The 24732-nt window shown below is 41.2% G+C and overlaps 1 protein-coding gene across 2 annotated transcripts; it reads left to right on the top strand.

Annotated features, from left to right (window-relative positions):
• Positions 1–2211: 2211 nt before the first annotated feature.
• On the top strand, positions 2212–24189 carry hbs1l (HBS1-like translational GTPase). 2 transcript variants are annotated; one of them, XM_080048077.1, is made up of 18 exons: positions 2212–2355; positions 2945–3010; positions 3256–3387; positions 3577–3828; positions 14347–14455; positions 14709–14959; positions 15816–15981; positions 17774–17891; positions 19717–19863; positions 20493–20567; positions 20674–20791; positions 21473–21541; positions 21660–21764; positions 22116–22206; positions 22319–22427; positions 22949–23049; positions 23157–23301; positions 23418–24189. In XM_080048077.1, the coding sequence occupies exons 1-18, from the start codon at positions 2313–2315 to the stop codon at positions 23427–23429; spliced, it is 2109 nt and encodes a 702-aa protein (XP_079904203.1). In that variant the 5' UTR covers positions 2212–2312; the 3' UTR covers positions 23430–24189. The 2 variants fall into 2 exon arrangements, with proteins under 2 accessions (XP_079904203.1, XP_079904204.1); XM_080048078.1 differs by lacking the exons at positions 14347–14455; positions 14709–14959; positions 15816–15981; ... (9 more) ...; positions 23157–23301; positions 23418–24189 and adding an exon at positions 4514–7210.
• The last annotated feature ends 543 nt before the right edge of the window (positions 24190–24732 follow it).

Raw genomic sequence — 24732 nt, 5'->3', positions numbered from 1 at the left:
CGGCCCTCTTACTGCAAGCTCCAGCACTCATCTGCTCTCAATTCACCTGCCAGTGTTGTTGTTGTAAAGCAGCTGACCGGCGCGGCGCTAAATGTTTACGTCACACCTGACGCTGTTTACAAGCACCTCTTTTATTCCGGAACGCTGTGTAAAAGGAGCTACTAATGCGCCAGCAGGCCGGCGTTGCTTGGTTCTGTGTAAATAACACAGAAGCAAGCAAGGACGGCATATTGGAGTGATGTTGTTCCATCAATATGCCGCAATCTCTGTGTAAAAGGGGCTAGTGATTCATTGATCAGACTTTTTTGTGAAGTCTGCGACCACATCTGCAGCACAGATTTGACCAGAGAGAAGAAGACATAGAAAACAATCAAAGGAAACAAATGTTCAGATCCTGTGTAGAGGTGTGATAAGTCACACCCCAGCCCTGTTGCAACACAAAAGCATCTCAAGATTTGACTACATGAACTTTACGATCATTGGACTGCCAAAGCCTATGTTAAACAAGGAAAATACAATAGAAAATCGACAAACACTGTTTTACACTTTACTTTTCACTTAGGCAATATGTTCCATATTCAATACACATCAGGTGCCGAGTGCTGCCTTTGGTTTTAACCTTTCAATTGTCCTAGAAACATTTTATTGATGCAAAGGAAGAGTTCCCTCCCTGTCACCTGTGTGACCCTGTAAAGTGAGCAGCACGTTTGTGTACACACTTCATGTGTTCCATTTGAACATGTGCACTTGTTTATTTTGACATGATGTGCAACTTAAGCGTTTTAAGACTTCAAAACGCAGGAAGTGGAATTTTTTAGAGGGGAAACCTCCACCAACACCAGAGACATTCGTGCACGCTCAGACACACTTCTAACCAAAGGTACAACTTTGTGCACAACAAAATAATAAACTCCATGACTATCCCCTCCCGTTATGAATGATCCCCTTCTTGATCTGACTAACCTCTGCCAATTAAAGCGGCTCTTCGTCAAAATGCCAGTTGCAATATGAGCCATTCATTGTGAAAAGGTCTTGACAATGACCTAAGCATCCATCTTTCTTTATTCTGCTCTATTTTTAGATTGGGGAGACACGCCAAACCTCATATTTAATTTCACTTTGCAGATGTGGAAGTTTATACCTCACCTGCATCACCAGTATCAGATTATTGTGTGACATTTTCGTCTTCCTTTTCTTTCATCGCCTCACAGGCCACTGTAGATGAAATCAGGACAACAAAATGCATCAAAAACCACACAAGCACACACCTGCATATGTGTGTGACTATAAAGCACATGTTTGTGAATGCACTTAGACAAGCAAACACAGGGGCACAAACATATTTTTTTCCTTTTTGTGGTAGACAGGCTATAAGTTTCTAGTGGTACAAAGAAAGTTGGAAAAAATGATGTCACTGTGCGTGTGCTTGTGAGGTGTAGAGTGTGGGCTCAGATGGGTTGGTCCCTAACCATAGGGGCTTTATAACCTTTCCTTTGACAAAAATGGTTTAGACATTCACACCAAAAGATCATAGGTGGGACTGAAAGTTGCATGTGTATAATGTGCAGGCAGACACTCTCATATTCTTCTTCTTCGAGAGAGGGAATAGTTAACCACTTTGTCTTTGTTCATCTGTGGAAATGTACCTACTTTTCCACATCAATAAGACATCATATTTTTTTTAAAAATATGAAATGTAGGTTTATCTTCGCTCATGATATTGATATATTGCAGTTCATATCCAAAAAAATTAAATATAGGCTTTGCATTACCTTTATCATCATCACTCTAATCCCTATGGCGTATAGGCCTATTCAAGTTCTTAATACTGACGAAGTTTATTTACCTCCCAGTCATTCCGATATCATATTGCTAGCCTACACGTAGGCCTATCAGTCCAACTGCCGCTAATAAGCTCTGCAAACATTAACTGATTTGAAGTCAGTTTTTAACTTTTAGAAAGCGTGCAAACTGTGAAGCTTGTTTTGGTAGATCTGATTCCAGGCCGCATTTGTTTGGTGGGGCTTCATCAGGAAGTTACGTCAGTAAAAGAGATTTATTTTTTATTTTTTTTATTTGAATTATTAGATATTTCACACTCAAACAAAATACACACATGCTACTAACTTAAAGACGTTTTTATTTTATTTTGTCTATTTTTCCGAAGCAGCAGGATTAAATCTTACCTGTTCGCTTTCACACACCAGCAGCAGCAGCAACAGCAATGGCAGCCGGGCACTGAGACACATGTCACAACAGTCTGTGAGCCGAAAAACATTAACACCGGGGCCGAGTGAAGACCCATAGACAAAATGTCTCGGCACAGAAATGTCCGAGGTTACAACTACGACGAAGGTAGATAACATTACCTTGGCCACTGGTAACGGTTTGATCATTGCGAGGCCCGCTAAACCCGTTAGCCGCTAAGCTAAAATGCACTGTTGTCGAGCGGCTAACGCTAGCGAGTTTAGCCTGCAAGACAACATTGCTGTCGTGTCCGTTGGCACCTGGCACACTATAAATTGCTCTATAATATCTACTACGTGACTACCCAAGTTTTCAGGCTGACGTTATGTGTCCATAACTAACAGTGTAGCCAATGTTTATGTTTACTTAGGTTAGCACCAGCCTCTTAGCTAGCCTGCTAACTTTCCAGTAATCAGAAATGTTACACACTTCTAATTCATTGTTGTGATATGGTATATTGACACCCCCTGGCCGTTTTAAGTTATTAAGCCTCCCAGTATGTCAAACCGAATGTAACGTAGTTACAGAAAGTAACCTCCCTATTTGTTTTGCATTCAGTTAAGTTGCTGACAAGGCAAAGTGACAGCTGTAACAAAGGACTCCTCTCTGCCAAATCTGCATTTGTCCATGTATGTGTATGTTATGTGGAAAGTAAGCGGTAAAGAAAAAATAATCCTTGGTTATGTTTTACCCCCAGACCTTGACGATGATGACGTGTATGGGCAGTCTGTGGATGATGACTACTGTATATCACCAGCAACAGGTTAATATCAAAATGATAGTTGGGCTCAATAGTACATCCTCAAGTATTAATGACATTTTTATATGATGTGTTTTGTTTTTATGTTAACCCTCCCAGCCCCCCAACACACACAAAGTAGTTAATTTGAACACATTCATTTTATTTTGTAATAAAATACTTAATTCACATTTAATTCACAGCTGAATGTCCTGACTACTTTGTAATAAGCCAATTACTAATAACAAAAATTGTTTTGGTTTATGCAGCAAATCAGTTCATCTACTCGCGACAACAGAGGCAAGTACCAACGGAGGAGACTTTAGAAGAGGAACAATGTGAAGATGAGGATGTACCCATGTCCCCTACCATCAGCCACACCCTCGATCCTCTAGATCAAGGTGATGTTATGAATACCGTGTAATGGTTTGCAAGACGCAGATCTTTTGCCTTTGTGTTGGCAAATCTGCAGTTATCATCCAGTTGAATTATTTGTTTGTTTGTATTTTCTTGATCTATTCTGGGTTTAGTCTGTAAGCTTTTTGGTCTGTGTCTTATATATACAATGTCTTGTATCTTTACATATATAGCCAAGCTGTATTCCTGTCTGGACCATATGCGGACTGTGTTGGGAGATGCCGTGCCTGACTCAGTCCTGACCGAGGCAGCCATTAAATGTGGATTCGACCCGCAGAGGGCACTGGATGCAGTTCTGTCCGAGGACAGCAAGACGGCCCCAGTGACCAGGAGTACCATTGAAGACATGCCTTCGGTAGCAAGAGTCAGCCAGCAGACGGTGCCGCTTCCACAAAGAACCAAACCGGAGGCAGTGGCTGAAAAAGGTACGTGGGGAACGGATCAATTTGTGTTCCATTTTTATTTGTATACCTTTTGTATCCCCTGATCAACAATTGGAAGTAGTTCAGTATAGATACATTCAGATTTGAGCATTTTTATTACTTAATTAAAAAGATTCTCCCTGTAATATAATTTATATTTAATTTAAATTTATATAGTTAAGGGATAGATATAGTGACGTGATCAGTGTATGTGGTTCTTCAAGAATGGCAACAGCTATGACAAACGCAGATGTTATTGGTTTTGATGTTGGCCACTTGAATTCAGATATTCATGTATGGTGTTCAGAGGCTATTCTGGGATAAAAATAATAAAACTTGAGGGTTGTAGAATGGACTGTCAAACTACTAAGATATAGATGATTGATCTCATACTGTATTGTGATATCTTCTGATTGGGTTCTTTAAAAGATAGTAAATAATGTTCATTAGTTTTGTGTACACAGACACATGACAGCCTGAGCAACAGTTAGGGCCATTGAAGTTTTAATTTAAAACAAATGTGTGTGATGATACATTTAAGTCATGCAGACGCATATGTTTAACAGAGTGCCTTCTTTCTCTCCTTTTCCCTCTTGCTTATGGTACGATTCATCTGACTTCTGCTCCGTGCCCCTCCTGTCTCCTGTCTCTCCTCTTCGACAACTGCAATTGGCTCTCGTAAGGTAAGGAGCCTGCTTGTCAGCTACTCTCACAGACATTACATCCATGGCACACACAGCCCAGACCGATGGGCGCACACACACACAAGCGCGCGTTCAAGCAAGTGCACCAAACTTGCATGAACTCTTATCTCAACGTAAGACCGACTCAATTCTTAGCAGCTCTGAAAATCCGAACTCTATCCCTCAAAACCTTGGTCCAGGCGTGAGTGGTACCAGTCTGGCACAGCTCATGTCGGAGCATGTGCAGAGCAGTAAGGCGTCAGGAATAGTTGACACAGGGAGGGGTTTGGGTGTTCCCTCATTAAGTGCTCTCACCACGGGACCAAATTCAACCGCCTCCATCATGTCCAATCCCAATAGTCTTTCATTGGGAACCTTGGCCTCTTTAAACATTTCATCAGCTTCTCAAAGGTCAGCTCCCTCGCTCCTTACAGGTTCTCTCAGTGGTCTGTCACTAAAACACCCCAACATAAACACTGCAGGCTCTTCTCTGGCTGCTCCTCCTGGGTTCGGTAGCCTCAGTTCTGTCCTCCAAGGCACTCAGCGCTCAATGGCAGTTGCGACTGGAGGCAAAGCCCCAACTGCTGAGCCAAAGGGAAGCCCGTCATTGGCCGATTTAATGCAGGAACATTCAAACCGCAGCCCGACAGCTATCGCCAACTCTTTCCCCACTCCCCAAAGCACCTTTTCGCTGTCTGAGCTCGTCTCACAGCACCAAAACCGGAACACACACATTCAATCGCAGAGCACTGAACGACCAGCAAACACACTCGCCTTCTCTAAACCAACAAACATTAGCCCCGCGTGCCTAGGTGGGACTGTTTCATTGTCTCAGCTAGCCCTGCAGCATCACACCAACAACAGCTCCTTATTTCCCCCCGAACCCGTCGACACGGAGTCTCCATTAAATGCACTGAAGCAACCACCTGTCGTCTCCGAGCTGCTCTCGTTGTCGCATTTGGCATCTGCACACAAAGGCAAAACCTCAACCACCTCAAATGGGTCACATTACTCTCTCGCCTCGCTCCTTTCACCAGCAAAACCAGAGAAGGCTGGTGCGTCGGCAGAAGGTGGCACTACAGAGGGCAGAGCCCAGTGTAAACCTGACCACAAAACAAACCACCAGAGCTGCAGAACACCTAAGCCCAAGCAGACTATTGATTTGAGTGCACTCATGGCCCAGTTAGACGGAGCCAGCCCTCATCACTCCGACCAAGGCCTTCCCTCACCGTCCTCTCCACTACCAGTGGCCTTGGGGCTGGAATCTTCTGTTTTTGCACAACCGTCGGTGTTTGCGATCGCTTTGTCCATTCGGAGTGGCAGACGACCTCGGAGGACGAGGAACAAGTTGAAGGGGATAATAAGAGGCCATAGGGCGGGATGCGGTTACCTGGCCTTCCTCCATAGGCCACAAGACAAATCCATAGAGCAGCACGCCACCACGCTCTCACCAATCGTACCGTTCGGCTTTGACACCCCTTCGCCCGATGACGTCGTCCGTGCTAATCAGCTCAAAGCTTTCACCAGGTAAACAAGAAGATAAAATAACAAAACAAAAAAACGCTGAATTTTAGTTGTGCCACGTTGGTGCTAAATGGACTCACTTGGAATGAGAACCTCAGACAACTTTGGTCTCTTTGCTCCACCCAGCTGAACTGAACTGAAAAGATGCAGCATTCATTCTCTTCAGTCCTTTTTTTAACTGTGTTCCGACTATCAGTTATAGGGGAGAAAATAAACTTTTTGGGACCAACATAACGACAGAATGACATACTTGCTTGCTGATCACCGCTTTAAGAACAATACGGCTTGGAATTGTAGCTTTTGATTTGTTTATATATACAGTAGAGGACAGAAAACAACTTGTGTGCTTCTACATACAGAACAATTATGTCTGATTCGAATAGGATCCAACGGTATCTACTCAGTCGCTCTGGCAGCTTGAAATTAATATTAGTATTTTTAGAAGTTTTAGAATTTTTCTCATTTACTTGGTTAACACTTTTTCAACATTTTAGATTTGAGTCTTATATTTGTATGCGAAGATTGCTATTGACTTTTTAATTGACTCATTATTGTATAAAAGTAAAGTAGGGAAAACTACAGTAGTACATATATTTTTTTATTTTAGCTTGGCCTCTTTTTCTAGTTTTGAGCTGCATGAACCCTCAAAAGAGAAAATGAGGTTGATTTTGTTTGCAGGTGTGCTGCAGCTATTGGAATATGGATCAGTTAACCATTGTTCTGGTTTTCACTGCTGCCTGTGTTTGAGATCATGGGGTAGACATTTTAGTTTGGAGAGGACACCTGGAGATTTTCCCATGGAGGACTGAGAACACACACGTTTACACACACACACACACACACACACACACACACACACACACGTTTAAACACACACACACACACACGTTTACACACACACACACACGTTTACACACACACACACACACACACACACGTTTACACACACACACACACACACACACACACACACACACACACAGTGAACACTTTTAATGTTTTATGTTGATGAAAAATAGTTTACTATGAGTGCGAACGCTGTCAATAAAGAGTGCACAGATGGAGTCAAAAATAAATGCCTCCAGACCTGAGGTAAAACAGGTTTTTCTCGCTCTTACAAGTTTTTATTATTGCAATGTACAAATGAGTTGATATGAACTGGGTGTGTCATCACTCTCTGCCAGGTATTAATTTGCCAATTTTGAAATAAAGATGACTGATTTGATGTAGTCTGAATGCACCTGTGTCTGAGCATGTCTCTCTGGTTGTGTGTGAATTTGCTTTTGACTGTAAACATGTATCTTTTTTCTGTATAGTATTTCTATGTAACCATTTCAAAACTTATTTTAATCTGAAATATGAGTTCAGTTTATTTGTAAAGCAGTAAAGAGATTCTTATAGATGGAATGCATACATTTAATACTATTAAGTGTTGAAAAGAGTGCATGTCCAGTTGGCAGAGTCTTTTATAAAGAAACTCACTTACATTATGCAAGCGGAGCAGTATGTATTTCTTTTGCAGGTAACCCTTTTCTTGAGATATCTCACAGTCAGCATGACTCCTTATTATTGGCTTAAATGTGTAGGACTAAAGATTGAACTATGACTGGGTGCAACGGTAGATAACATCATATTGTTGTAGTGGAACTGCAATATGTTGTTTATGTGTTTTTTGTTGACCCTGAAAATGGCCTCAGTCTTTGTTGTGGTCGTGCGACAGGGGGGAATGATTTGGGGCTAATGTCAAACTTTCCTTAGCGTTCAGTCATTTTCTTGCACCGCTTCATCGTTGCCTTTTTAAAATGTAAGAATGCTCTTTTTTGTGAAGGGGGGAAGGGTTTTTGGCTAGATGTGTGTAAACTTTATACAGGTGCGGAACGCTGTGTGAAGTGGACCCCTCAGGGTGTCAAACAAGGACCGCTTAGCCTGAGAGAAATTATAGACAATAAAAGGGCAGATAGTGGCTGTAATGACTAAGTCAAACATTACAAGTCAAACAGGTTTCTCAGTGTTCTTGCAGTCCTTGGGAGCAATAATGATGTTTGGAAAAAATTAGGTGTGTGTGTGTGTGTGTGTGTGTGTGTGAGGGAAGTTGTGGTCTGTTTTGGTGATGATATGATCTACAGCCCTAGTTAAAAGTCTAGAGATGAATATGTGTTAATAACTTGGGTCGGTCCAGAAACAGTTTTTTGTTTTTGTAATTTTTTTATCTTACGGCGAGCCATTGTGTGGGTTTCAGCAGGAAGCTGCACTCTTGGAGAAAATGTCACCTCGAGCTCACAAACACACACACACACACACACACACACACACACACACACACACACACACACACACACACACACACACACACACACACACACACACACACACACACACACACACACACACACACACACACACACACACACACACACACACACACACACACACACACACACACACACACACACACACACACACACACACACACACACACAGCGACTCGACACGGCTGCTGATCATCTAGTTGAGTGTCTGTGTCTCTCTTCCACCACCTACGTAGGAAAATCTGATCATGTCTCTCGACTTTCACAGCTCTTGTCAGAAGCTTCGACAAGATCAAATAATTTTGTGTCTATTACAGGCTCTGCATTTTCTGCAAGGCGTACATGTTGCACAGACTTGATTTGTTGTTGTGATGTGTTTCCAACACTGGAAAATACCATTTTGCGCACAACAAGGGTGGTCAAAGGAAAAAGCGGAGTGCATTTCGACTTACATGCATGTTACTATTAAGGCTGCATGATTCTCCGTTAAAATGTCAATCCCAATATTTCTCGAGAATTTATATCATGATTCTCTTATAGGGGATAGTGGCCTAAGTTGTGCAACTTTTCACTCAAAGTGACTTTAAAGTAAGGCCTTGACAGTAAAGTCTCCAACTCAAATATGTACATATATTTCAGGGTGTTGTGCATCCCCGGCAATACAAACTTTGGATCTGGAATAAACTGTTGAAGAAATATAGCTTTCGGAAAAAAAGTTGTCTTGTTGCACAACTTGCCCCCGGTGTGGTGTAAGTTGTGCGGTTGGAGAGAATACCATGGGGTGAATTGTGCCATTGCTATATATCTCATAAATTGTAATGCAAGACAAATCCATTAGACAATCACTTATTTAAGGTTTATTTAAAGTAACTAAAGTAAATAGTTGACAAAGATTGAAGGTCAATTTTCTTAAACAAGGCCTAGCAGATCTAATGGTTTTACCTGCAAAGCTCAATGACAAAGTCACCATCATCATCTTTCTGGCCATTTGAACTCTCATCAGTGGTGTCGTTTCAGTGGTGTCGTTAAGTGGAATTGAGATGTCACTCTCTTCTGAGCTACTGTAGATGATCACTTTCTTTTGGTGACCAGCGTATACAGCCATGCCACTGGCACAACTCTCAGAAATGTACTTTGCACTAGTTGCTCCGTGCTTGTGGAACCAACTGCCACCTGACAAATGTGATTCCCTCTACATTTCTGCCTTTAAATCAAGGCTCAAAACCCATATGTACACCCTGGTGTTTCCTCCCCATTAACTATCTTACCTCTGCACTACTATCTTATGTGGATGTATGGGCTTTACGTCTTTTATTTTGGTTATTGTTATTTTACCTTCATTGTTTACCTACTGAATGCACTATGTACAGCACTTTGGACAGTGCAAACGGTCATAAATGTGTTTTTATAAATACATTTTACTTACTTACTTACTTATAACTCACCTAGGCCCTTTGGCACAAATCACCCCAATCCCAGAATTTTGGATAATAAGCATGATGCAGCAATTTAGGGCTGACATTGTGCTAACTGTATAGACTCAAAATGTAGCATACCAAAGCACTAAAACATGTGTCAAATGTTTTCAAACTTGTCTATAAGTGTTCAGACACAATAATCAAAAAACCTTGATCATGGAAATTTTACTTTGAAAGGCAAAACACAGTTTTTTGAGCTTAAATGTGCTTATATCTTATTCCTTGTGTCTCCCTTCTTTACAGGATGAGTCAAATGGATGGCTCTTCTTAAATATGTGGTCACATTTCCAATTTCTTCCACGGTTTTCTAGAAACAAGGGGTGGCACAACTTCCAAAATGCACAACTTAGGCCACTCTCCCCTACAATTCATGTTTTTTCAACCAAAACATTTACTTACACTTAGACACCCTTGAAAACAGAATGCATAGGGGAATATGAACGAGATTTAGAAATAAGGTTTGCATAGATGTATGAATCAAGATTTATTTTGCGATCAATTGTGCAGCCCTACTTACATCAATGCGACTGCTTTGTTGTGGTGACTACGTATATGTTTACAGGAAAAGGGGAAATGTGATTCTTTACTCAAATGGAAAAAGTTAACATCTATTGAGTTAGAAAGCAAAGTTTACAGTCCTAAGTTTGCCGTATGTATGCTACATTTCTCCAGGAATCATGGTTATTTTATCATCTGCATGTTGGGGTAGTGCAGCTTAAACCGACAAACCTTGCCATGACAGCAGTAATGTCTTTGTGCAAATGTATCGATGGAAGTGCAGGAATCTCTTACTAAATTATTCATGAATTCACCTCAAGTAACTGTGGATGCTCTTGGAAATTGTTGTTATTGAATTTATTTACCGAACGGTTCAATACAATTGAATTGTTCTGTTTACAGTTTTGCAGTAGTTAAAGGCTAAGCGTATTATCCTCAAGTCATACCACTGATTTTCATTGAGATTCTGGTGCGGTAGTTGACTGTAGCTTAATGCAGACAGAATTAACGGTGTGAACCTTTTTTCGCAAACTAATAACACATCAAACATTATTGGTTATCTCGCTTCTCTAATCAGAGTGGATGATGATTACAAGTGTTTCAGTAACGTCACTAAAAATCCACCTGACAGTGTGTCAAGCCTGTCTGATAGGTGGTTCCATTAAGTTGTCCTGAGTTTCCCCGAAAAGGCCGACAGACGTCCTGTTGCAACAAAAAAACACACAACTGGACTGTATAACTGAGTAAAGCAGTAGAGCACTGAGTGGGAAGTGGATGAAATAGGTTGACTTGTTTTGTTTTAGTAAACAACTTAAATCCACTTGGTGTTGACAGTATAGATGAACATGTCATAGGTCAGACACATAAATCTCTATTTTGAAGTGTCTGTAAACAGATGGTGAGAGTTCTCAGGATGTCTTCTGAGTAGGTGTGCATAGCAGACAATGAGATATCTTCATAGATGAAATGTCTAGGTGTGTGTGTGTGTGTGTGTGTGTGTGTGTGAGACTCATCCTGTAAGGGGTCAGACGGGTCTAAAGCTTATCCCTCAGCCAGCAGTATCGTTTCCATCATAGTCTTGTTCATTCATATTTTTCTTACTTTTTTAAATGTAAATCAAGGTTAACTCTTTGTGTGGTCTGTTGTCATCCATTAATCAAGAACAGAAACAAGCAGCCATAAGAATAAAGGTTTTAATCTATGGTTTTCATTTGAAAACCTACCGAACCAGGAGACCCCACTTTTGATTTTATGTAACAATTTAAGATTGCTACTTTTTATACTGTCATTTTGGCCCATACTTAGATACAATGTTTAAAATAGCGAAAATGTTTCCCCCCCGTTTTCCCCCTCGCTCTCCCCCACAGTAGGCCTATGATGATGATTTGAGTCATCGTTCTTGTCTTGCACAGCCTTTAGCGGCCTCAAGTGGCAGGGAGACTCAATATAAATGTTTTTCTTTCCGTATTTCAGTATTTAATTTGTTTCAGAGACATTTTTGGGAAATTGCCAATTTATATGTCCAACAGTTAAAATTCATGTTACCCTTGTTATTTTTCTCTTGCCTGCATACTTGTGTGTGTGTGTGTGTATTTGGGAGGGGAGGGGAAGGGGGGGGTTGATATTTGCATATCCTGGGCGGACTCCTCTTATCCTGTGCCTCAGTTGGGCCCTCAGGCCAAAGAGTACAGATGACTCACTCACTCTTTAGTCACTGCAAAGGGTCCCCTATTCTAGAGAAATCCTGGATGGGAGGACGCCAACTGTTTACCTGCCAGTCCAAACAGTGTAAAGAGATCCTGCTTCAAGCCTCAGAAGCTCTCCAGCCGCCCTCCTGGTAATGCTGCCCCCAGGCCAGCCCAAGAAAATTATCTGGAAAGTCGGTTGTTTGCAAAGGTGTTGTAGTATTGTCACAGAGCAACTTGTCCGGTAGTTTAAAAAGAAGGTTGTTTATTGCTTGGGGGTGAGAAGGGTGCGCCTGTCTGTTTCACCCCAGGTTAGAATAAAGAGGTGAAGGAGGGAAGAAAAAACTTCAGGTACTCAATATGGGTTGGGGTTGTGTGTTTAATTTTTTGGTTTTAATTCCAAAAAATAAGTAAGGTGAGGTGTTCAATGAAGTATTAGACTTTATGTGATCTAATGAGAGGATCTGTGTCACATCTTTGGTCCTATATTAGAGAGTTTCAAGCTGGCGTCGTGTCTTGTTTCACTCAGGTGGTAGAAACTGTAGCTGCCTGTCACTGTAGTAGGGACAAGAAAAGCCCCCAGCTGCAGTAAGAAGAATTCCCCGGAGAACCCATTATGTAATATGTAACAGTATTGATACACAATACATTTAAATGACCATAAAGATCTTTAACTGTTTTGAGATGACTTTTCTGCATTGGCACATCTGCAGGTAGTTTTCAGAACTTTTTGAGTTGAAATTGATCCATCCTTGGTTTTTTATGTGCGGACATTAGTTTTGATAAGGCTTGACCTTTTTATTGAATGAAAATATGTATAAAGCAGCTTTGTCTTGGTTGTCTTCCTTTCCCGACACTGGAACAGATGTGGATCTGCATGTGGTAATTAAGAGCACGCCAATGCCGCTATTTGTGTGCACTGAGCTGCATCACTTGTGCATCGGTGTTTCACAATGAGAGGGACTTTTCTTTTTTTTTAACACAGAACCAGTCATTCAGAGAAAGCTGGGTTAGAGAAAGTCCATTAATAATTCTGCTGAAGCCTCTCATCTTCCCATCGGGGTATTTTTTATGATAAATGAACAGATTGAAGCGTACACGAGCGTAAGGGATTAGTGTGATTACAAAAATGCACGCTTAACCGATGCTAAAGAGTGAAGAAATATATTTTAAGAGAGCTTAACAAGTCTCATAAGACAAACAACAAGGGAAAAATACATTGTCATATGACTTATATGTTGCCGTAAAATTAATGAGGTCAGTGTGTGGGTGTTCACCTGGTTTTGATACTAACCACAAAAATAGAAGAAAAAGTGATGGAAATAAGGTTTTGTGAAGAACATAACTTTTCACCTTTTAACACATCTTTAGTGTGTGTGTGTCTGTTTGTGTTAAATTACACACATTCACCTCCAGCCCTGCACATTGCTGAGGTGACACCCTTTCAAGAGATTCATTCTGCGAAACGCTGTGTCACACTGCTCTATTTACGTGGAGACATGAGGCAACGGCCACTTCTGAAATTAACCCTCTCTTAACCAGGATGCCGCTGCCCCGCACACACTCACACAGACGCACACAGGGTGCAGTAGGCTTGGCTGTGCAGCCCTGTCTAAATGAATCAGTAGCAGGTTGATATGACTGGGACCGGTGGCCATTTGGGACTGGGATGACAAAGCAATGACCTCAGCAAGTATCACTGCTGCCAAATATGAACTACCACATATGGCGCTTTTCCATGACATGGTATGGGCTCTACTCTACTCGCCTTAGATGGAGGCCCAACTGATTGCATCACATGCTCACACTCCGAGAACATATACTTTATATGGCAGTATAAAGTATATGTAAGGCACTCCACTATAACCAAGAATGTTGTCGTAAAAATCCTACATTTTACTAATATCCTCTCGAGTTCTTATTCACCTCCACAGGAATAATGCTGACTTCTGAATTAGCTCCTTTGGTGTTTAATAATTTTACAATTTTATGGTACTATTTTGCGTATGCAAGGGAAAAAAACTATTTATTCTGATGTTGTGGGGATGGATAATCAGTGTTACTGCAGATGATGTTGGAATCTCTGTATAAACTTTTACATCTAGATGATGGTCATACAGTAAGCATGGTGAGTTTCAGTAAAACAGTCTGCGAAAGGTATTCTGCAGAAACCGCTCAGTTTTATGAGTAATAAGTGTGAGTAATAGAAGTGACTATGTAAACCCATTTTTTTATAGTAGAAGAAAGATGCAACATGCTCCTTGTGTCATAAGTGTTGCCCACAGTGACGCATGATTTGTTTTGTGAGAAAGTGTACAGTTCTGTTCCCTCTCTTCCCTTTTAGCTAAAAGCAGAGATGTGCCTCTCAATACACTGGACTGCGAAGTGGTTCCCAAAGTGGCCCGCATGACTGTCTCCGGCAAGAAGCAGACCATGGGCTTCGATGTTCCCAGGTACCTGACACACCTGCATTGTTCACATTGAACAGTACAAAGTGTTTAGGCTCTGATGTAACATCTCCATCTAATTACCCTGGAAAGAATTGAGCCTTTAGTGAAATAATAGTTTTATTGAAGATGAAAAGAAGTTAGGACTATATGTATTTAGTTTTACTTAAGGCATTGAGGGCTGTCTGCTGGCCTAGTCAGTCATCACGTGTCAAGAGTTGTGTTCCAACTGGACTAACGTTGTCTCTTTTCTAATCAGCCCCGGGCAGAATGGCCTTTTCGCGGCTTCTCCACGTCGTGGCCGCAGCCCCGTAAACGACACGGCAACGGCTACCTCGGAAACCCCGTCCAAACGTCCCGAGACGCCAAGCAAAGGGTCAAACGGAGAAGAGCCCTGTGCCACGCCCACCCCGGGCCGCTCTGCTGGAAAGGCCCGGCAGACCATCAACATCAAGGCTGAGCTGGAGAAGAGGCAGGGGGGCAAACCTCTGTTGAATATGGTGGTTATAGGTAGGTAGGAAGGAAAATGCACAATACACAATGCAATGAGGCATCAAAACGTAAGCTGGAAAGAAAAAGGTCATTTAATATGAATTATGTTTTATTTTGGGGGTTTTGACATATTTACAAAAATGGGTATTTTGCAACTTTCCAAATTTAGTTTTCTTACATTTCAAAGCAGCATGCAATTGATCCAAATCAAAATGTCCACACATTGGCACATAGCTGTCGCTTTAAAAAAGATATATAAATCTTTTTCTTTTTTTTTACGTCGCCACAAATAAGATAAATTATTATTTCCTTAGTCTTATTCTCCTGATTCTTCTGTTACGCTGCACAGACACTTTGATTTTTTCAGTTTGCCTGTTTTGCGCCCATGTCTTTAGTTTTAACAGTAGTAAATGAGGGAGAACTGCAGACCAGTGCAGTTGCTTCATCATAGTTTCTCATTCTCAGTAACACCAGTAAAAGGTGACTGGGTTGGTTTCAGAAGCGCAGATGATTCTAGTTTCCCACAGCCTGTGAAACCTTTCGTCTTAACTATGGTCCTCCTCTCCCTTCCCCCTCTCTCACCCTGCATCCTTCTTCCCATTTATCTTCTCTACCTCCCTTTGCTCTTGTGAAACACTTCTTCTTTCCTTCTCCCACCTTGTGGCTTCCTTCTGTCGGGTCTTATCTGCTCTATTCCCCCCCACCCCCACCACCTGTCTTATCAGCCTTGTTACACTCTTTCCTCTTTCTCTGTCTGTCCTCACTCCTTTCCTCTATCACTCCCCCTCCCTCTGCGCCCCCTTTTTCTCTCTTTCTGTCTGTCTTTTCTACCCACTGAACTCCTTGGTTAATACTGCATTATTCTTCTCTACAGGTCATGTGGACGCGGGTAAGAGTACGCTCATGGGCCACCTGCTTTATCTGCTGGGCAACGTTAACAAGCGCACCATGCACAAGTACGAGCAGGAGTCAAAGAAGGCGGGAAAGGCTTCATTCGCTTACGCTTGGGTGCTGGATGAAACCGGCGAGGAGAGGGACCGGTACGTTCTGAGCATGAACACACACACAAATGGACAGTGTTGGGAACGTTACTTTAAAAAAGTCATTAGTTATAGTTATTCACTACTTGTTCCAAAAAGTAACTGAGTTAGTAACTGAATTACTTTATAATAGAAGTAACTATTTACCAGGGAAAGTAACTATTTGCTTAAGCCTACTGTAAAAAAAAAAGTTGCTATAGGCCTATGTCAATTTTTTTTTATTTTTCTGAGCAGTTTTCACAAGTCAGTTGACATGAGTAGAACAGACAGGTAGGCCTACTTGTAGGCTACATAACCTTCAATATTTATTGCACATCAACAGACAGCAAGAGGTTTATCCTGCACTTCAAGTATTTTGTTATCAACAAAAGTAGTTGAGGAAACTGAATGTAGGCCTACCGTGCTGATCTGCTAGGCTATATCACTGGATTCACTTCAGGGGTGTCGGCTAAAACACCACTTAAGGCCAAAAACGTCAGACTATGAAGCATGAGACGATGAGAGGAGGAGTAAGGATTTATCCTATGTTTATTTCCTTCTTTAACATGCACAGTAGGCTACAGATCCCAGGAAAAGAACAATAGCAATATTCGGCTCGTGATGACACGCTAAACAGCTGTTGCAACCGGCAAATCGCGGCCGTTTAATAACGTGCATAAATTATAATTTATAGAGATCGGGAAACTCCATGCACTTACTCACAAGGGCGATGCAAACAAACTCAGGGAGAGGTGATTACTGCGGCAACGTGCACACTCACACAACAGAGAGAAAGAAAAAGAAACACTAAACAGGCGCTCCGGCTAACTGTTGTGACAGCGCTAACTGACAGTTATAATGTCCTCCATACTGAATAAAACACACCGGTCTCCTCACTAGCAGGGGTAGTATGGAGCCAGGGGTGCGTTCGGATTACACAGTTTATTCAATCAATTCATAGTAACGCACCGCATTTAACGTTCAGTAACGATAACGGTGTTGTAACGACGGAAAAAGTAATTAGTTAGATTACCCCGTTACTGAAAAAAGAACGGCGTTATTCCCAACACTGCAAATGGATATACTTTTTTAAAAAAATTATCAAATTTGTATTGATACAAACATACACACATACAGACATCAACAAAAAAGACCTACAGACCTAAAACCCCCTCCACAGTGACAGAGGAGGTCAGGTTATCAAATGGCCAGTGTCTTCCTGCTGTGTGCTTCGGTTGATAACAAACTCATTTCAAGAGGCAAATGTTTTTTTCCCAAATAGTGGTCTGCTGGTATTGGCAACCTTACCAAATAGTGGATGTATTGTGGGTAAGTGGATCATTAGAATGACCACATCTTCAAAAAAGTGCACCATCAATGGATTACGCTTATCAACACGTAAACTATGTTGTTGTGGAGAGTATGTCCCTGTTTGCCCTCTCTCTCTCTCTCTCTCTCTGTTGTTGTCAATAGAGTGAAACGGAAGCGAAATACGCCAGAAACAGAAAGTGACTTTGGGTGGGAAATCCATATTCACCTATCAGTAACTGTGTAATACTTAAAGCATCCCACTGAGAGCCTCGCCCACCAGAAGGCGTTGTTCTTGAACTGATATTAACAGAGTCTTTACATTTACAGTCCCTTATGTTACAATCCAGCTACTCACAACACCATCTACAGGATCTTCGTTATTGTTTTCACTCTTAGTCTTACTTTTACACAAATTGTATACATTGCAGATTGCATTCCCCCCACAATACTTGATCAAATTGTTACTAAAAATGTCCCTCCATTTTATTTGTGCTTACTCCAGAGGTGTGACCATGGATGTGGGCATGACCAAGTTTGAGACCAACTCTAAGGTGGTGACCCTAATGGATGCACCAGGACACAAAGACTTCATCCCCAACATGATCACAGGAGCTGCACAGGTATACACATGTAAATGTACGCAAGCAGCCTGCTTAATGCATATTAACCAACACAGTCAATGAGATATCTTCTGTTGGGAGTGACTACGTCGAAATGACCAGCTCATTCTGATTAAAGACAACAAATTATTTAATTAATTACAGAAACAATATTTATATTAAGTTCTTTATCTTATTTCCTTTTTGTCCTCAGTGTGGACATTTTTTATTTTAAAAAGGATACATAACAGACCTAAGAGTAGCAGGATAAAGATGAGTACATCTCAACACAAGATATACAGTTATATTACTGTAGCTTATGAGCACAATGCAACACTAATGTGGCAGTTATTCCAATGATCCTGAGCATAGAAAGTAATTACTGTATTTGTGTAATCAAGCAAATAAGATGCCAAAAAGCAGTCCTAATCATTGATTGGCCAAAGTCTAATACAGAGAGAAATATTAAATGGTTAGAAACCCTGATGTAAAGGACTTTGCAATATTACAGTTGAACAACAAACATTGTTATATCTTTCAACTCTAATGTAGTATTATATGATTCAATAAAATGTTGCATGTGCTGCAATTACTAACACAAAATATAAGGATTCTCCAATGCCTCCTGAATATATGATCGGTTAGCTTAACGGTGAAACTTCAGAGCATCTCTCTCTCTCTCTCTCTCTCTCTCTCTCTCTCTCTCTCTCTCTCTTAAACTTTGCAAAGCTCGCCTTGATTAAAATAGTTCCTGTCCCTTTGCAGCACAGCTTCAACTTGCCACACCTGTCTGCATGAATTAAAAAAAAAAAACCTTTGTGGTTTTGGGTGTTGGTGTTTTCATAGGCATGGGTGTGCTGGTGTGTCTCTGTTTTGAGACATTAATGTAATTTCTCTTTTTACCATATGACTGTCCTCACATTCAGCCTCATCATGCAGTGACTACAGGATTCCTGGTGTAAGCAAATGAAGGTGTCAGACACAGTCACATACGCTTAACCTCAATAGGATCATAATTATCCACCCATAATAACCAAAAGCATGTATTCAAAGTCATTAAAATAACTCTTTGCAGTTTTCTTTCTAATATATTTCAAAGAACAGCAACACATAACCTCACATACTGTCTCCATATAGATTGAGAAAAATGTCACACGTAGGGGTGTAACGGTACACAAAAGTCATGGTATGGTACGTACCTCGGTTTTGAGGTCACGGTTCGGTTCTGTACGATACGGTTAAATATATGTAAAGAATACTGCTGCAAGAAATACAATTATTCTCAAATAAAAATGCAAGTGCAGCATCAACTACAATTGCAGCTTATAGCTCAGTCTCTTTCAGTATGAAAAGAAAACTCTGCTACCAAAAACAAAGTTCGCCAATAAATAGAATACATCTCAAATAATCTCGCACCGCAATCATAACAAGCCTGTACCTTTGGCATATTTGAGTCACATTAATGCTATTTACGCCCATAATTAAGTATTGCGGTACACCTCTTGAACTGCAGTATATCTCTGTATATGTGACGGTTCGGTACGAATACGTGTATTGTTACGCCCCTAGTCACATGACTGTTCCAATGAACGTCAGAGCCCATCAATCTTGCGTATCTTTTGCAACAGTGTATTAAAGCTGGAGCACTTTTTCTATTTTAAAGTTATTTTATTTTCCTGTATCGACCTCAATCCAGGACATTACTGCATTTGATCTGAACCATTCCATTGTAGATCTGGCTGTATGTTTAGGGATCGTTGTCCTGCTGGAAGGTGAACCTCCTCCCCAGTCTCAAGTCTTTTGCAGGCTCTTAACAGGTTATCTTTCCCCTGGGTTTTGCCTGCAGGCTGACGTGGCGGTGCTGGTGGTGGATGCCAGCAGAGGAGAGTTCGAGGCGGGCTTTGAGGCGGGCGGTCAGACCAGAGAGCACGCCCTGTTGGTGCGCTCGCTTGGTGTCACACAGCTGGCCGTAGCCGTCAACAAGATGGACCAGGTCAGAGCTGCTACACGTTAATGTGGCGAGTAGGGACGTCTTGAGGACTGTCAATGTTTTTTTTTATATATATATATTTTTAGGTGTTTTAACCTTTTATTGATAGTTGGAGAATCAGAAAGATGAGTGGAAATGGGGAGAGGGAGGGGGTTGACATGCAGTAAAGGTCCACATATGGGTTTAAACCTGCCACCACTGTGACATGGACTAAGCCAATAACATATACGTATAGCATGGTCGATTTGAATGTTAATACATTGTAATACAATCTGTTCAACAAAGGGGACATTTGGCTTCACACATGGAAGTTTGAATTGAGGAAAAAAATAATTTTCATATGCTGTGATGAGGTGAAAGTTGCTATATTCTTTACAGTTCACAGATTACACACTGCTATAAAGTTAACCGTTTTGTTGGTTGGCATTTCTGAAAATCCATGCCTTTTAACACCTAAACTTTTTTTTCTGTGGGGAGAGAAGAAGGCTTTGGTTGAACTGCATGTGTGTGATTTGATTGTTGTTTGTGTTTCCTGTAATCTCTGGCACATTTTCATTTCAAAGCTGTTCTGAATGGGGAAGCTCTCTCTTGTCTGTGTATCAATCCTTGTTTATGTCTTGTGTACAAATCAGGTAAACTGGCAACAAGAACGCTTCCAGGACATCACTTCTAAACTCGGCCATTTCCTCAAGCAGGCTGGATTCAAGGTGGGTTAGCACTAAGTGACATTTTAGGATGCTTAACTTTGTCATGTCATTTTATATATATTTGTCTTAAGATGAAGTATTTCCTGATTTTCTCTCATTTCTTCAGGACTCTGATGTGTTCTACATCCCCACCAGCGGCCTGTCAGGAGAGAACCTTGCCACCAAGAGTTCAGTGCCACAGCTTACGTCTTGGTTCTCCGGGTTCAGCTTAATGGAACAGATTGGTAATGCAATGAATTGTTCAAGCTTCCCAAAACAGGTCTCTCTGTGGAAATCATAGGTTTATTCCAATGAGTGATGTAAGACAATAGTCATATTTGAGGGGTTTTATGCAGGTTTGATTGCACTGCATTAAATGCATATATGCAGTTAATCTATGAGTGGACAATTACACTTTTTTGACTTAACAAATAACAAATACAATCTTTAAAAAACTGTGCTCTGTTAGGGTTTTTTTTCCTGGAAAAAGATTTCCACAATGAAATATCACTGTGTGGGCAAGTGATCACTTGATTCAAGAGAGTTGGACATGTTAAACATGAAGAACAAGAATATATTAATTTGCATCAAAAGCAAATGCTGTGACAACTTTTTCACTCTGTGGTTTGTAAGCGCTACTCCCATCTAAAGTATTCCACCAAACCTGACTCACTGCAAGACTTTTGTGCATAAAAGAAAGGGAAGTGTTTGGCTTAAGTCTTTTCACTTTAAGTGTTGATCATCCAGATTTACGGCCAGTAAATAGACGATAGCTTATAGTTTTTTATCCAGTACCAGAGAAAATGATTCACCGATGTCATCAGACATTTCATAATATTACAACAAGCCTTCCCGCTATTTATTGTCTCCTTCCTCTTTTCTTTTTGTATATCATGTGTTCTGTCTTTTCCCCTGTATTCTTAAAGATGCATTCAAAGCCCCTCAGAGGTCTGTGGACAAACCCTTCAGACTGTGCGTTTCCGATGTGTTCAAAGGTAAAGGCCTTGACGCATACTCAACAGCATTATATGTGATTTTGTTCACATCCGCTTTCATTTCTCTTTTTCTAAATGAAAGAAATTGCTGATTTAGCATTTTTCTCTTTTTTCACAGACCAGGGCTCAGGCTTCTGTGTAACGGGCAAGATCGAGGCTGGTTATATTCAGCTGGGAGAGAGAATACTGGCTATGCCTCCTAATGAAACCTGCACTGTCAAAGGTACGCAACAGTGTATGTGTGTGTGTTTGCTGCCGGTTTTGCGCGGTGGTTGACTTTAGTAATTCACTTTTCATTCAGAGCGTTTTCTTCATAGATGGTAATGAGAAAAGGAACCAACACCTAGTTATTATAAAGTTATTAAAACATGGGAGCAGCTACCACACATGCATAACATTTTTATTCACTAAGTATATCAGATTGTAAACTATAAGAGTGAACCGCATGCCAGCTTCATACACACCTGCATCTTTTCTGTGCTTTCTGAATGTGAAGGAGTAGTGAGTAAACGATGGCGAACACTGCCACCCTATGGCAGCTGAGTGACCTACACTCTGTGTCTTTGAACTGTAGGTATAACTCTACATGACGAGGCCTTGGATTGGGCTGCAGCCGGAGACCACGTCAGTCTGACAGTCACCGGCATGGACATCATCAAGATCAAGTAAACACAATATTTGCCATTATTTTTATTTAATATTACTTATCATTTTTGTACTGGTGATGTCAGAGTGTTGAACATTTGGCTGTGTTTAATCATAACCTCTTCCTTCCAGTGTGGGCTGTGTGTTCTGTGATCCCAGGGAGCCTATTAAAGTCTGCACTCGATTCAGAGCCCGAATCCTTCTCTTCAATATCGAGGTCCCCATCACACAGGGCTTCCCAGTAAGTCCAAGCAAAGACACACACACACACACACACACACACGCACACGTACATGTGTGTCAAATTTGTTGCAGGCTTACAGAAACGTAGACGGAGGCTGTACTTGCGTCGCCGTAACACTCTTTTATTTTAACGAAAACAAGAAGAATATGTTCCAATACAGTGTGCCAGCGTCCTACTCGGCAGTAATACAAACACATCAACAACGGAGTTTTCTTCTTCTACTCAAAACCTCCTCAGTAATTCAACAGTAACACAATCATGCATTTATAGAACATATATTAAATAACTTGAGCTCTGTTTTAACTGTATAGAATGCCCACAATAACTAAATTAATACTCTTTTGGCCATGTAAACCTATACCTCTACACACACACACACACACACACACACACACACGCACACGCACACGCACACGCACAGACACACACAGACACACAGTTTTTTTTTATGTGTGCCGTATATACAGGCTAACTCTGTCTGCATGTTTTTTCACTCTGTGTGTGCGCCCTTGCTGTAGGTATTGCTGCATTACCAAACTGTCAGTGAGCCTGCCACCGTTAGGAAACTAATAAGCGTTCTACACAAGAGCAATGGTGAAGTCCTCAAGAAGAAGCCAAAGTGAGTATTGTGTTGTATACAGATACATTTTCCATAATAAGTATGATCGATAGATTCATTTTAAATGACGTGCTGGAAAATCAAGCTCTATGTCCGTCCCTGTGAAGGTGTTTGAGTAAAGGTATGAACGCCATTGTTGAGATTCAGACCCAGAGGCCGGTGTCATTAGAGCTGTACAAGGACTACAAGGAGCTGGGCCGATTCATGCTGCGATATGTGGGCTCCACCATCGCTGCTGGGGTAGTCACTGAGGTAAACAACATGAAGCGGAATGGCTGTAAGATTGCATTGTTCAATTCTTTGTAAAATGCCATTAACTGTAGTTCTGTTCCCCTCTCTCTCTTTTCATGAACCTTTCCTCACCAAAGATCAAAGAATGAAGAGCATTGCCACGGACACGGATCCGGTCAGACGTCGCTCTGGAGACCGCAGGACAGCCAGAGACAAAGTGCAATTCTTCCACGGACTCAGAGCGTCACTCTCATCCATCCATCCATCCATCTCTCTATCCAGCGCAGTAGCTGCTTCACGTCACTGCTCTGGTCAACACTAATAGCACAGATTCCAACCACATGGCAAAAAGCTGAACCTCCATCAAAACCTTACCCACTTCTTACCCCCTTCGTATAACCTCGTTGCTGTCAATAATCAAGCCAATTCAATAATATAAATCACACCCATCCACACTGAAAATGTACACAGTTCTTAATTTATTTTCTCTTCTTAAAGGAGCAAGGGCTACTTATTTATCTTGGCGGGAAAATGTAAGAATGGTGGTGAAGGCAACAGAGCAGACGTTGTTTAAGACAACATTTGCTTTCCCACTGCAAGTTAAGACCAAGGATTAGGCCTCCATTCTACATCACATCTTTTCTTTTTTTTCTCCTTAACAAGGCTCTCTAATCCAAACTGCTGACCTGAAGGGACTCATCAATTTTATTCAGAAATGAAAGATTGGGATGTTATGTAATGCTTGAGGTTATATGATTTAGTTTTACCATAAGTATGTTTGCGGTAGTATGTGAACAAAGAAAAAGGGAAACATTAAATTCAGCTTAAGAAAGAGACTTCTAATTCATGTCAACAAAGTAAACATTACTTGAAATGCTTCTACAGTAAAGTACCGACATGCTTTTTGAAGTGCCGGTCTGTATTTTCTTTTCTTTCTTTTTTGTTCTATCAAAGAGGAGCCTTGCTTCTGTTTCTCCTTGTGTTGAATCAGAGATGTTGGTGGAGGATGGTGTGTGGGAAGATGATGCGAAAATGAACATGACATCAGAGCTGTGTGGTTTTGAGTTTTGATTTCAGCAGTTTGAAGTGTCCCTTTCTGTCCAACAAACAAAACCAAAATTCTTTGTGACAGGTTTTCTGGATAGTAAAGTGAGCATTCCCGCAGCACGCCAGTAGAAAGTGTTTAACTGATGATACATGTGTGAAGGCAAGTAGAAAGTGAAAATGTTGAGGTGATCATTTCCAGTCAGGTTTGACAAGTCACAGTGACAAAACTGGGGTTGTTCCCGCTGGAGTGGAAAGCACCACAAAACTCACATCTCACTTAAAGTGACGCAGAGTGCGTGTCAAAGGGATTTAGCAAGCCCATACATTCTGCATGCACAAATGCACACAATGCTAAACGTTAAACTTAAAAAAAAAATAATAATCACTGCTAGCGCAGATCTCAGA

This window comes from Ammodytes marinus (genome assembly GCF_949987685.1).
Source record: "Ammodytes marinus genome assembly, chromosome: 19".
NCBI classification, from domain to species: Eukaryota; Metazoa; Chordata; class Actinopteri; order Uranoscopiformes; family Ammodytidae; genus Ammodytes; species Ammodytes marinus.
This window is presented reverse-complemented; position numbering and strand designations above follow the sequence as displayed.

What these genes read in the sequence shown, in the direction of transcription:
- hbs1l (XM_080048077.1), top strand. Translation starts at nt 2,313, where the DNA reads ATGTCTCGGCACAGAAATGTCCGAGGTTACAACTACGACGAAG. An exon ending in GGAGGCAGTGGCTGAAAAAG is followed by an intron (nt 3,829 to 14,346) that starts GTACGTGGGGAA and finishes CTTCCCTTTTAG; the next exon opens with CTAAAAGCAGAGATGTGCCT. An exon ending in CGTTTCCGATGTGTTCAAAG is followed by an intron (nt 21,542 to 21,659) that starts GTAAAGGCCTTG and finishes CTTTTTTCACAG; the next exon opens with ACCAGGGCTCAGGCTTCTGT.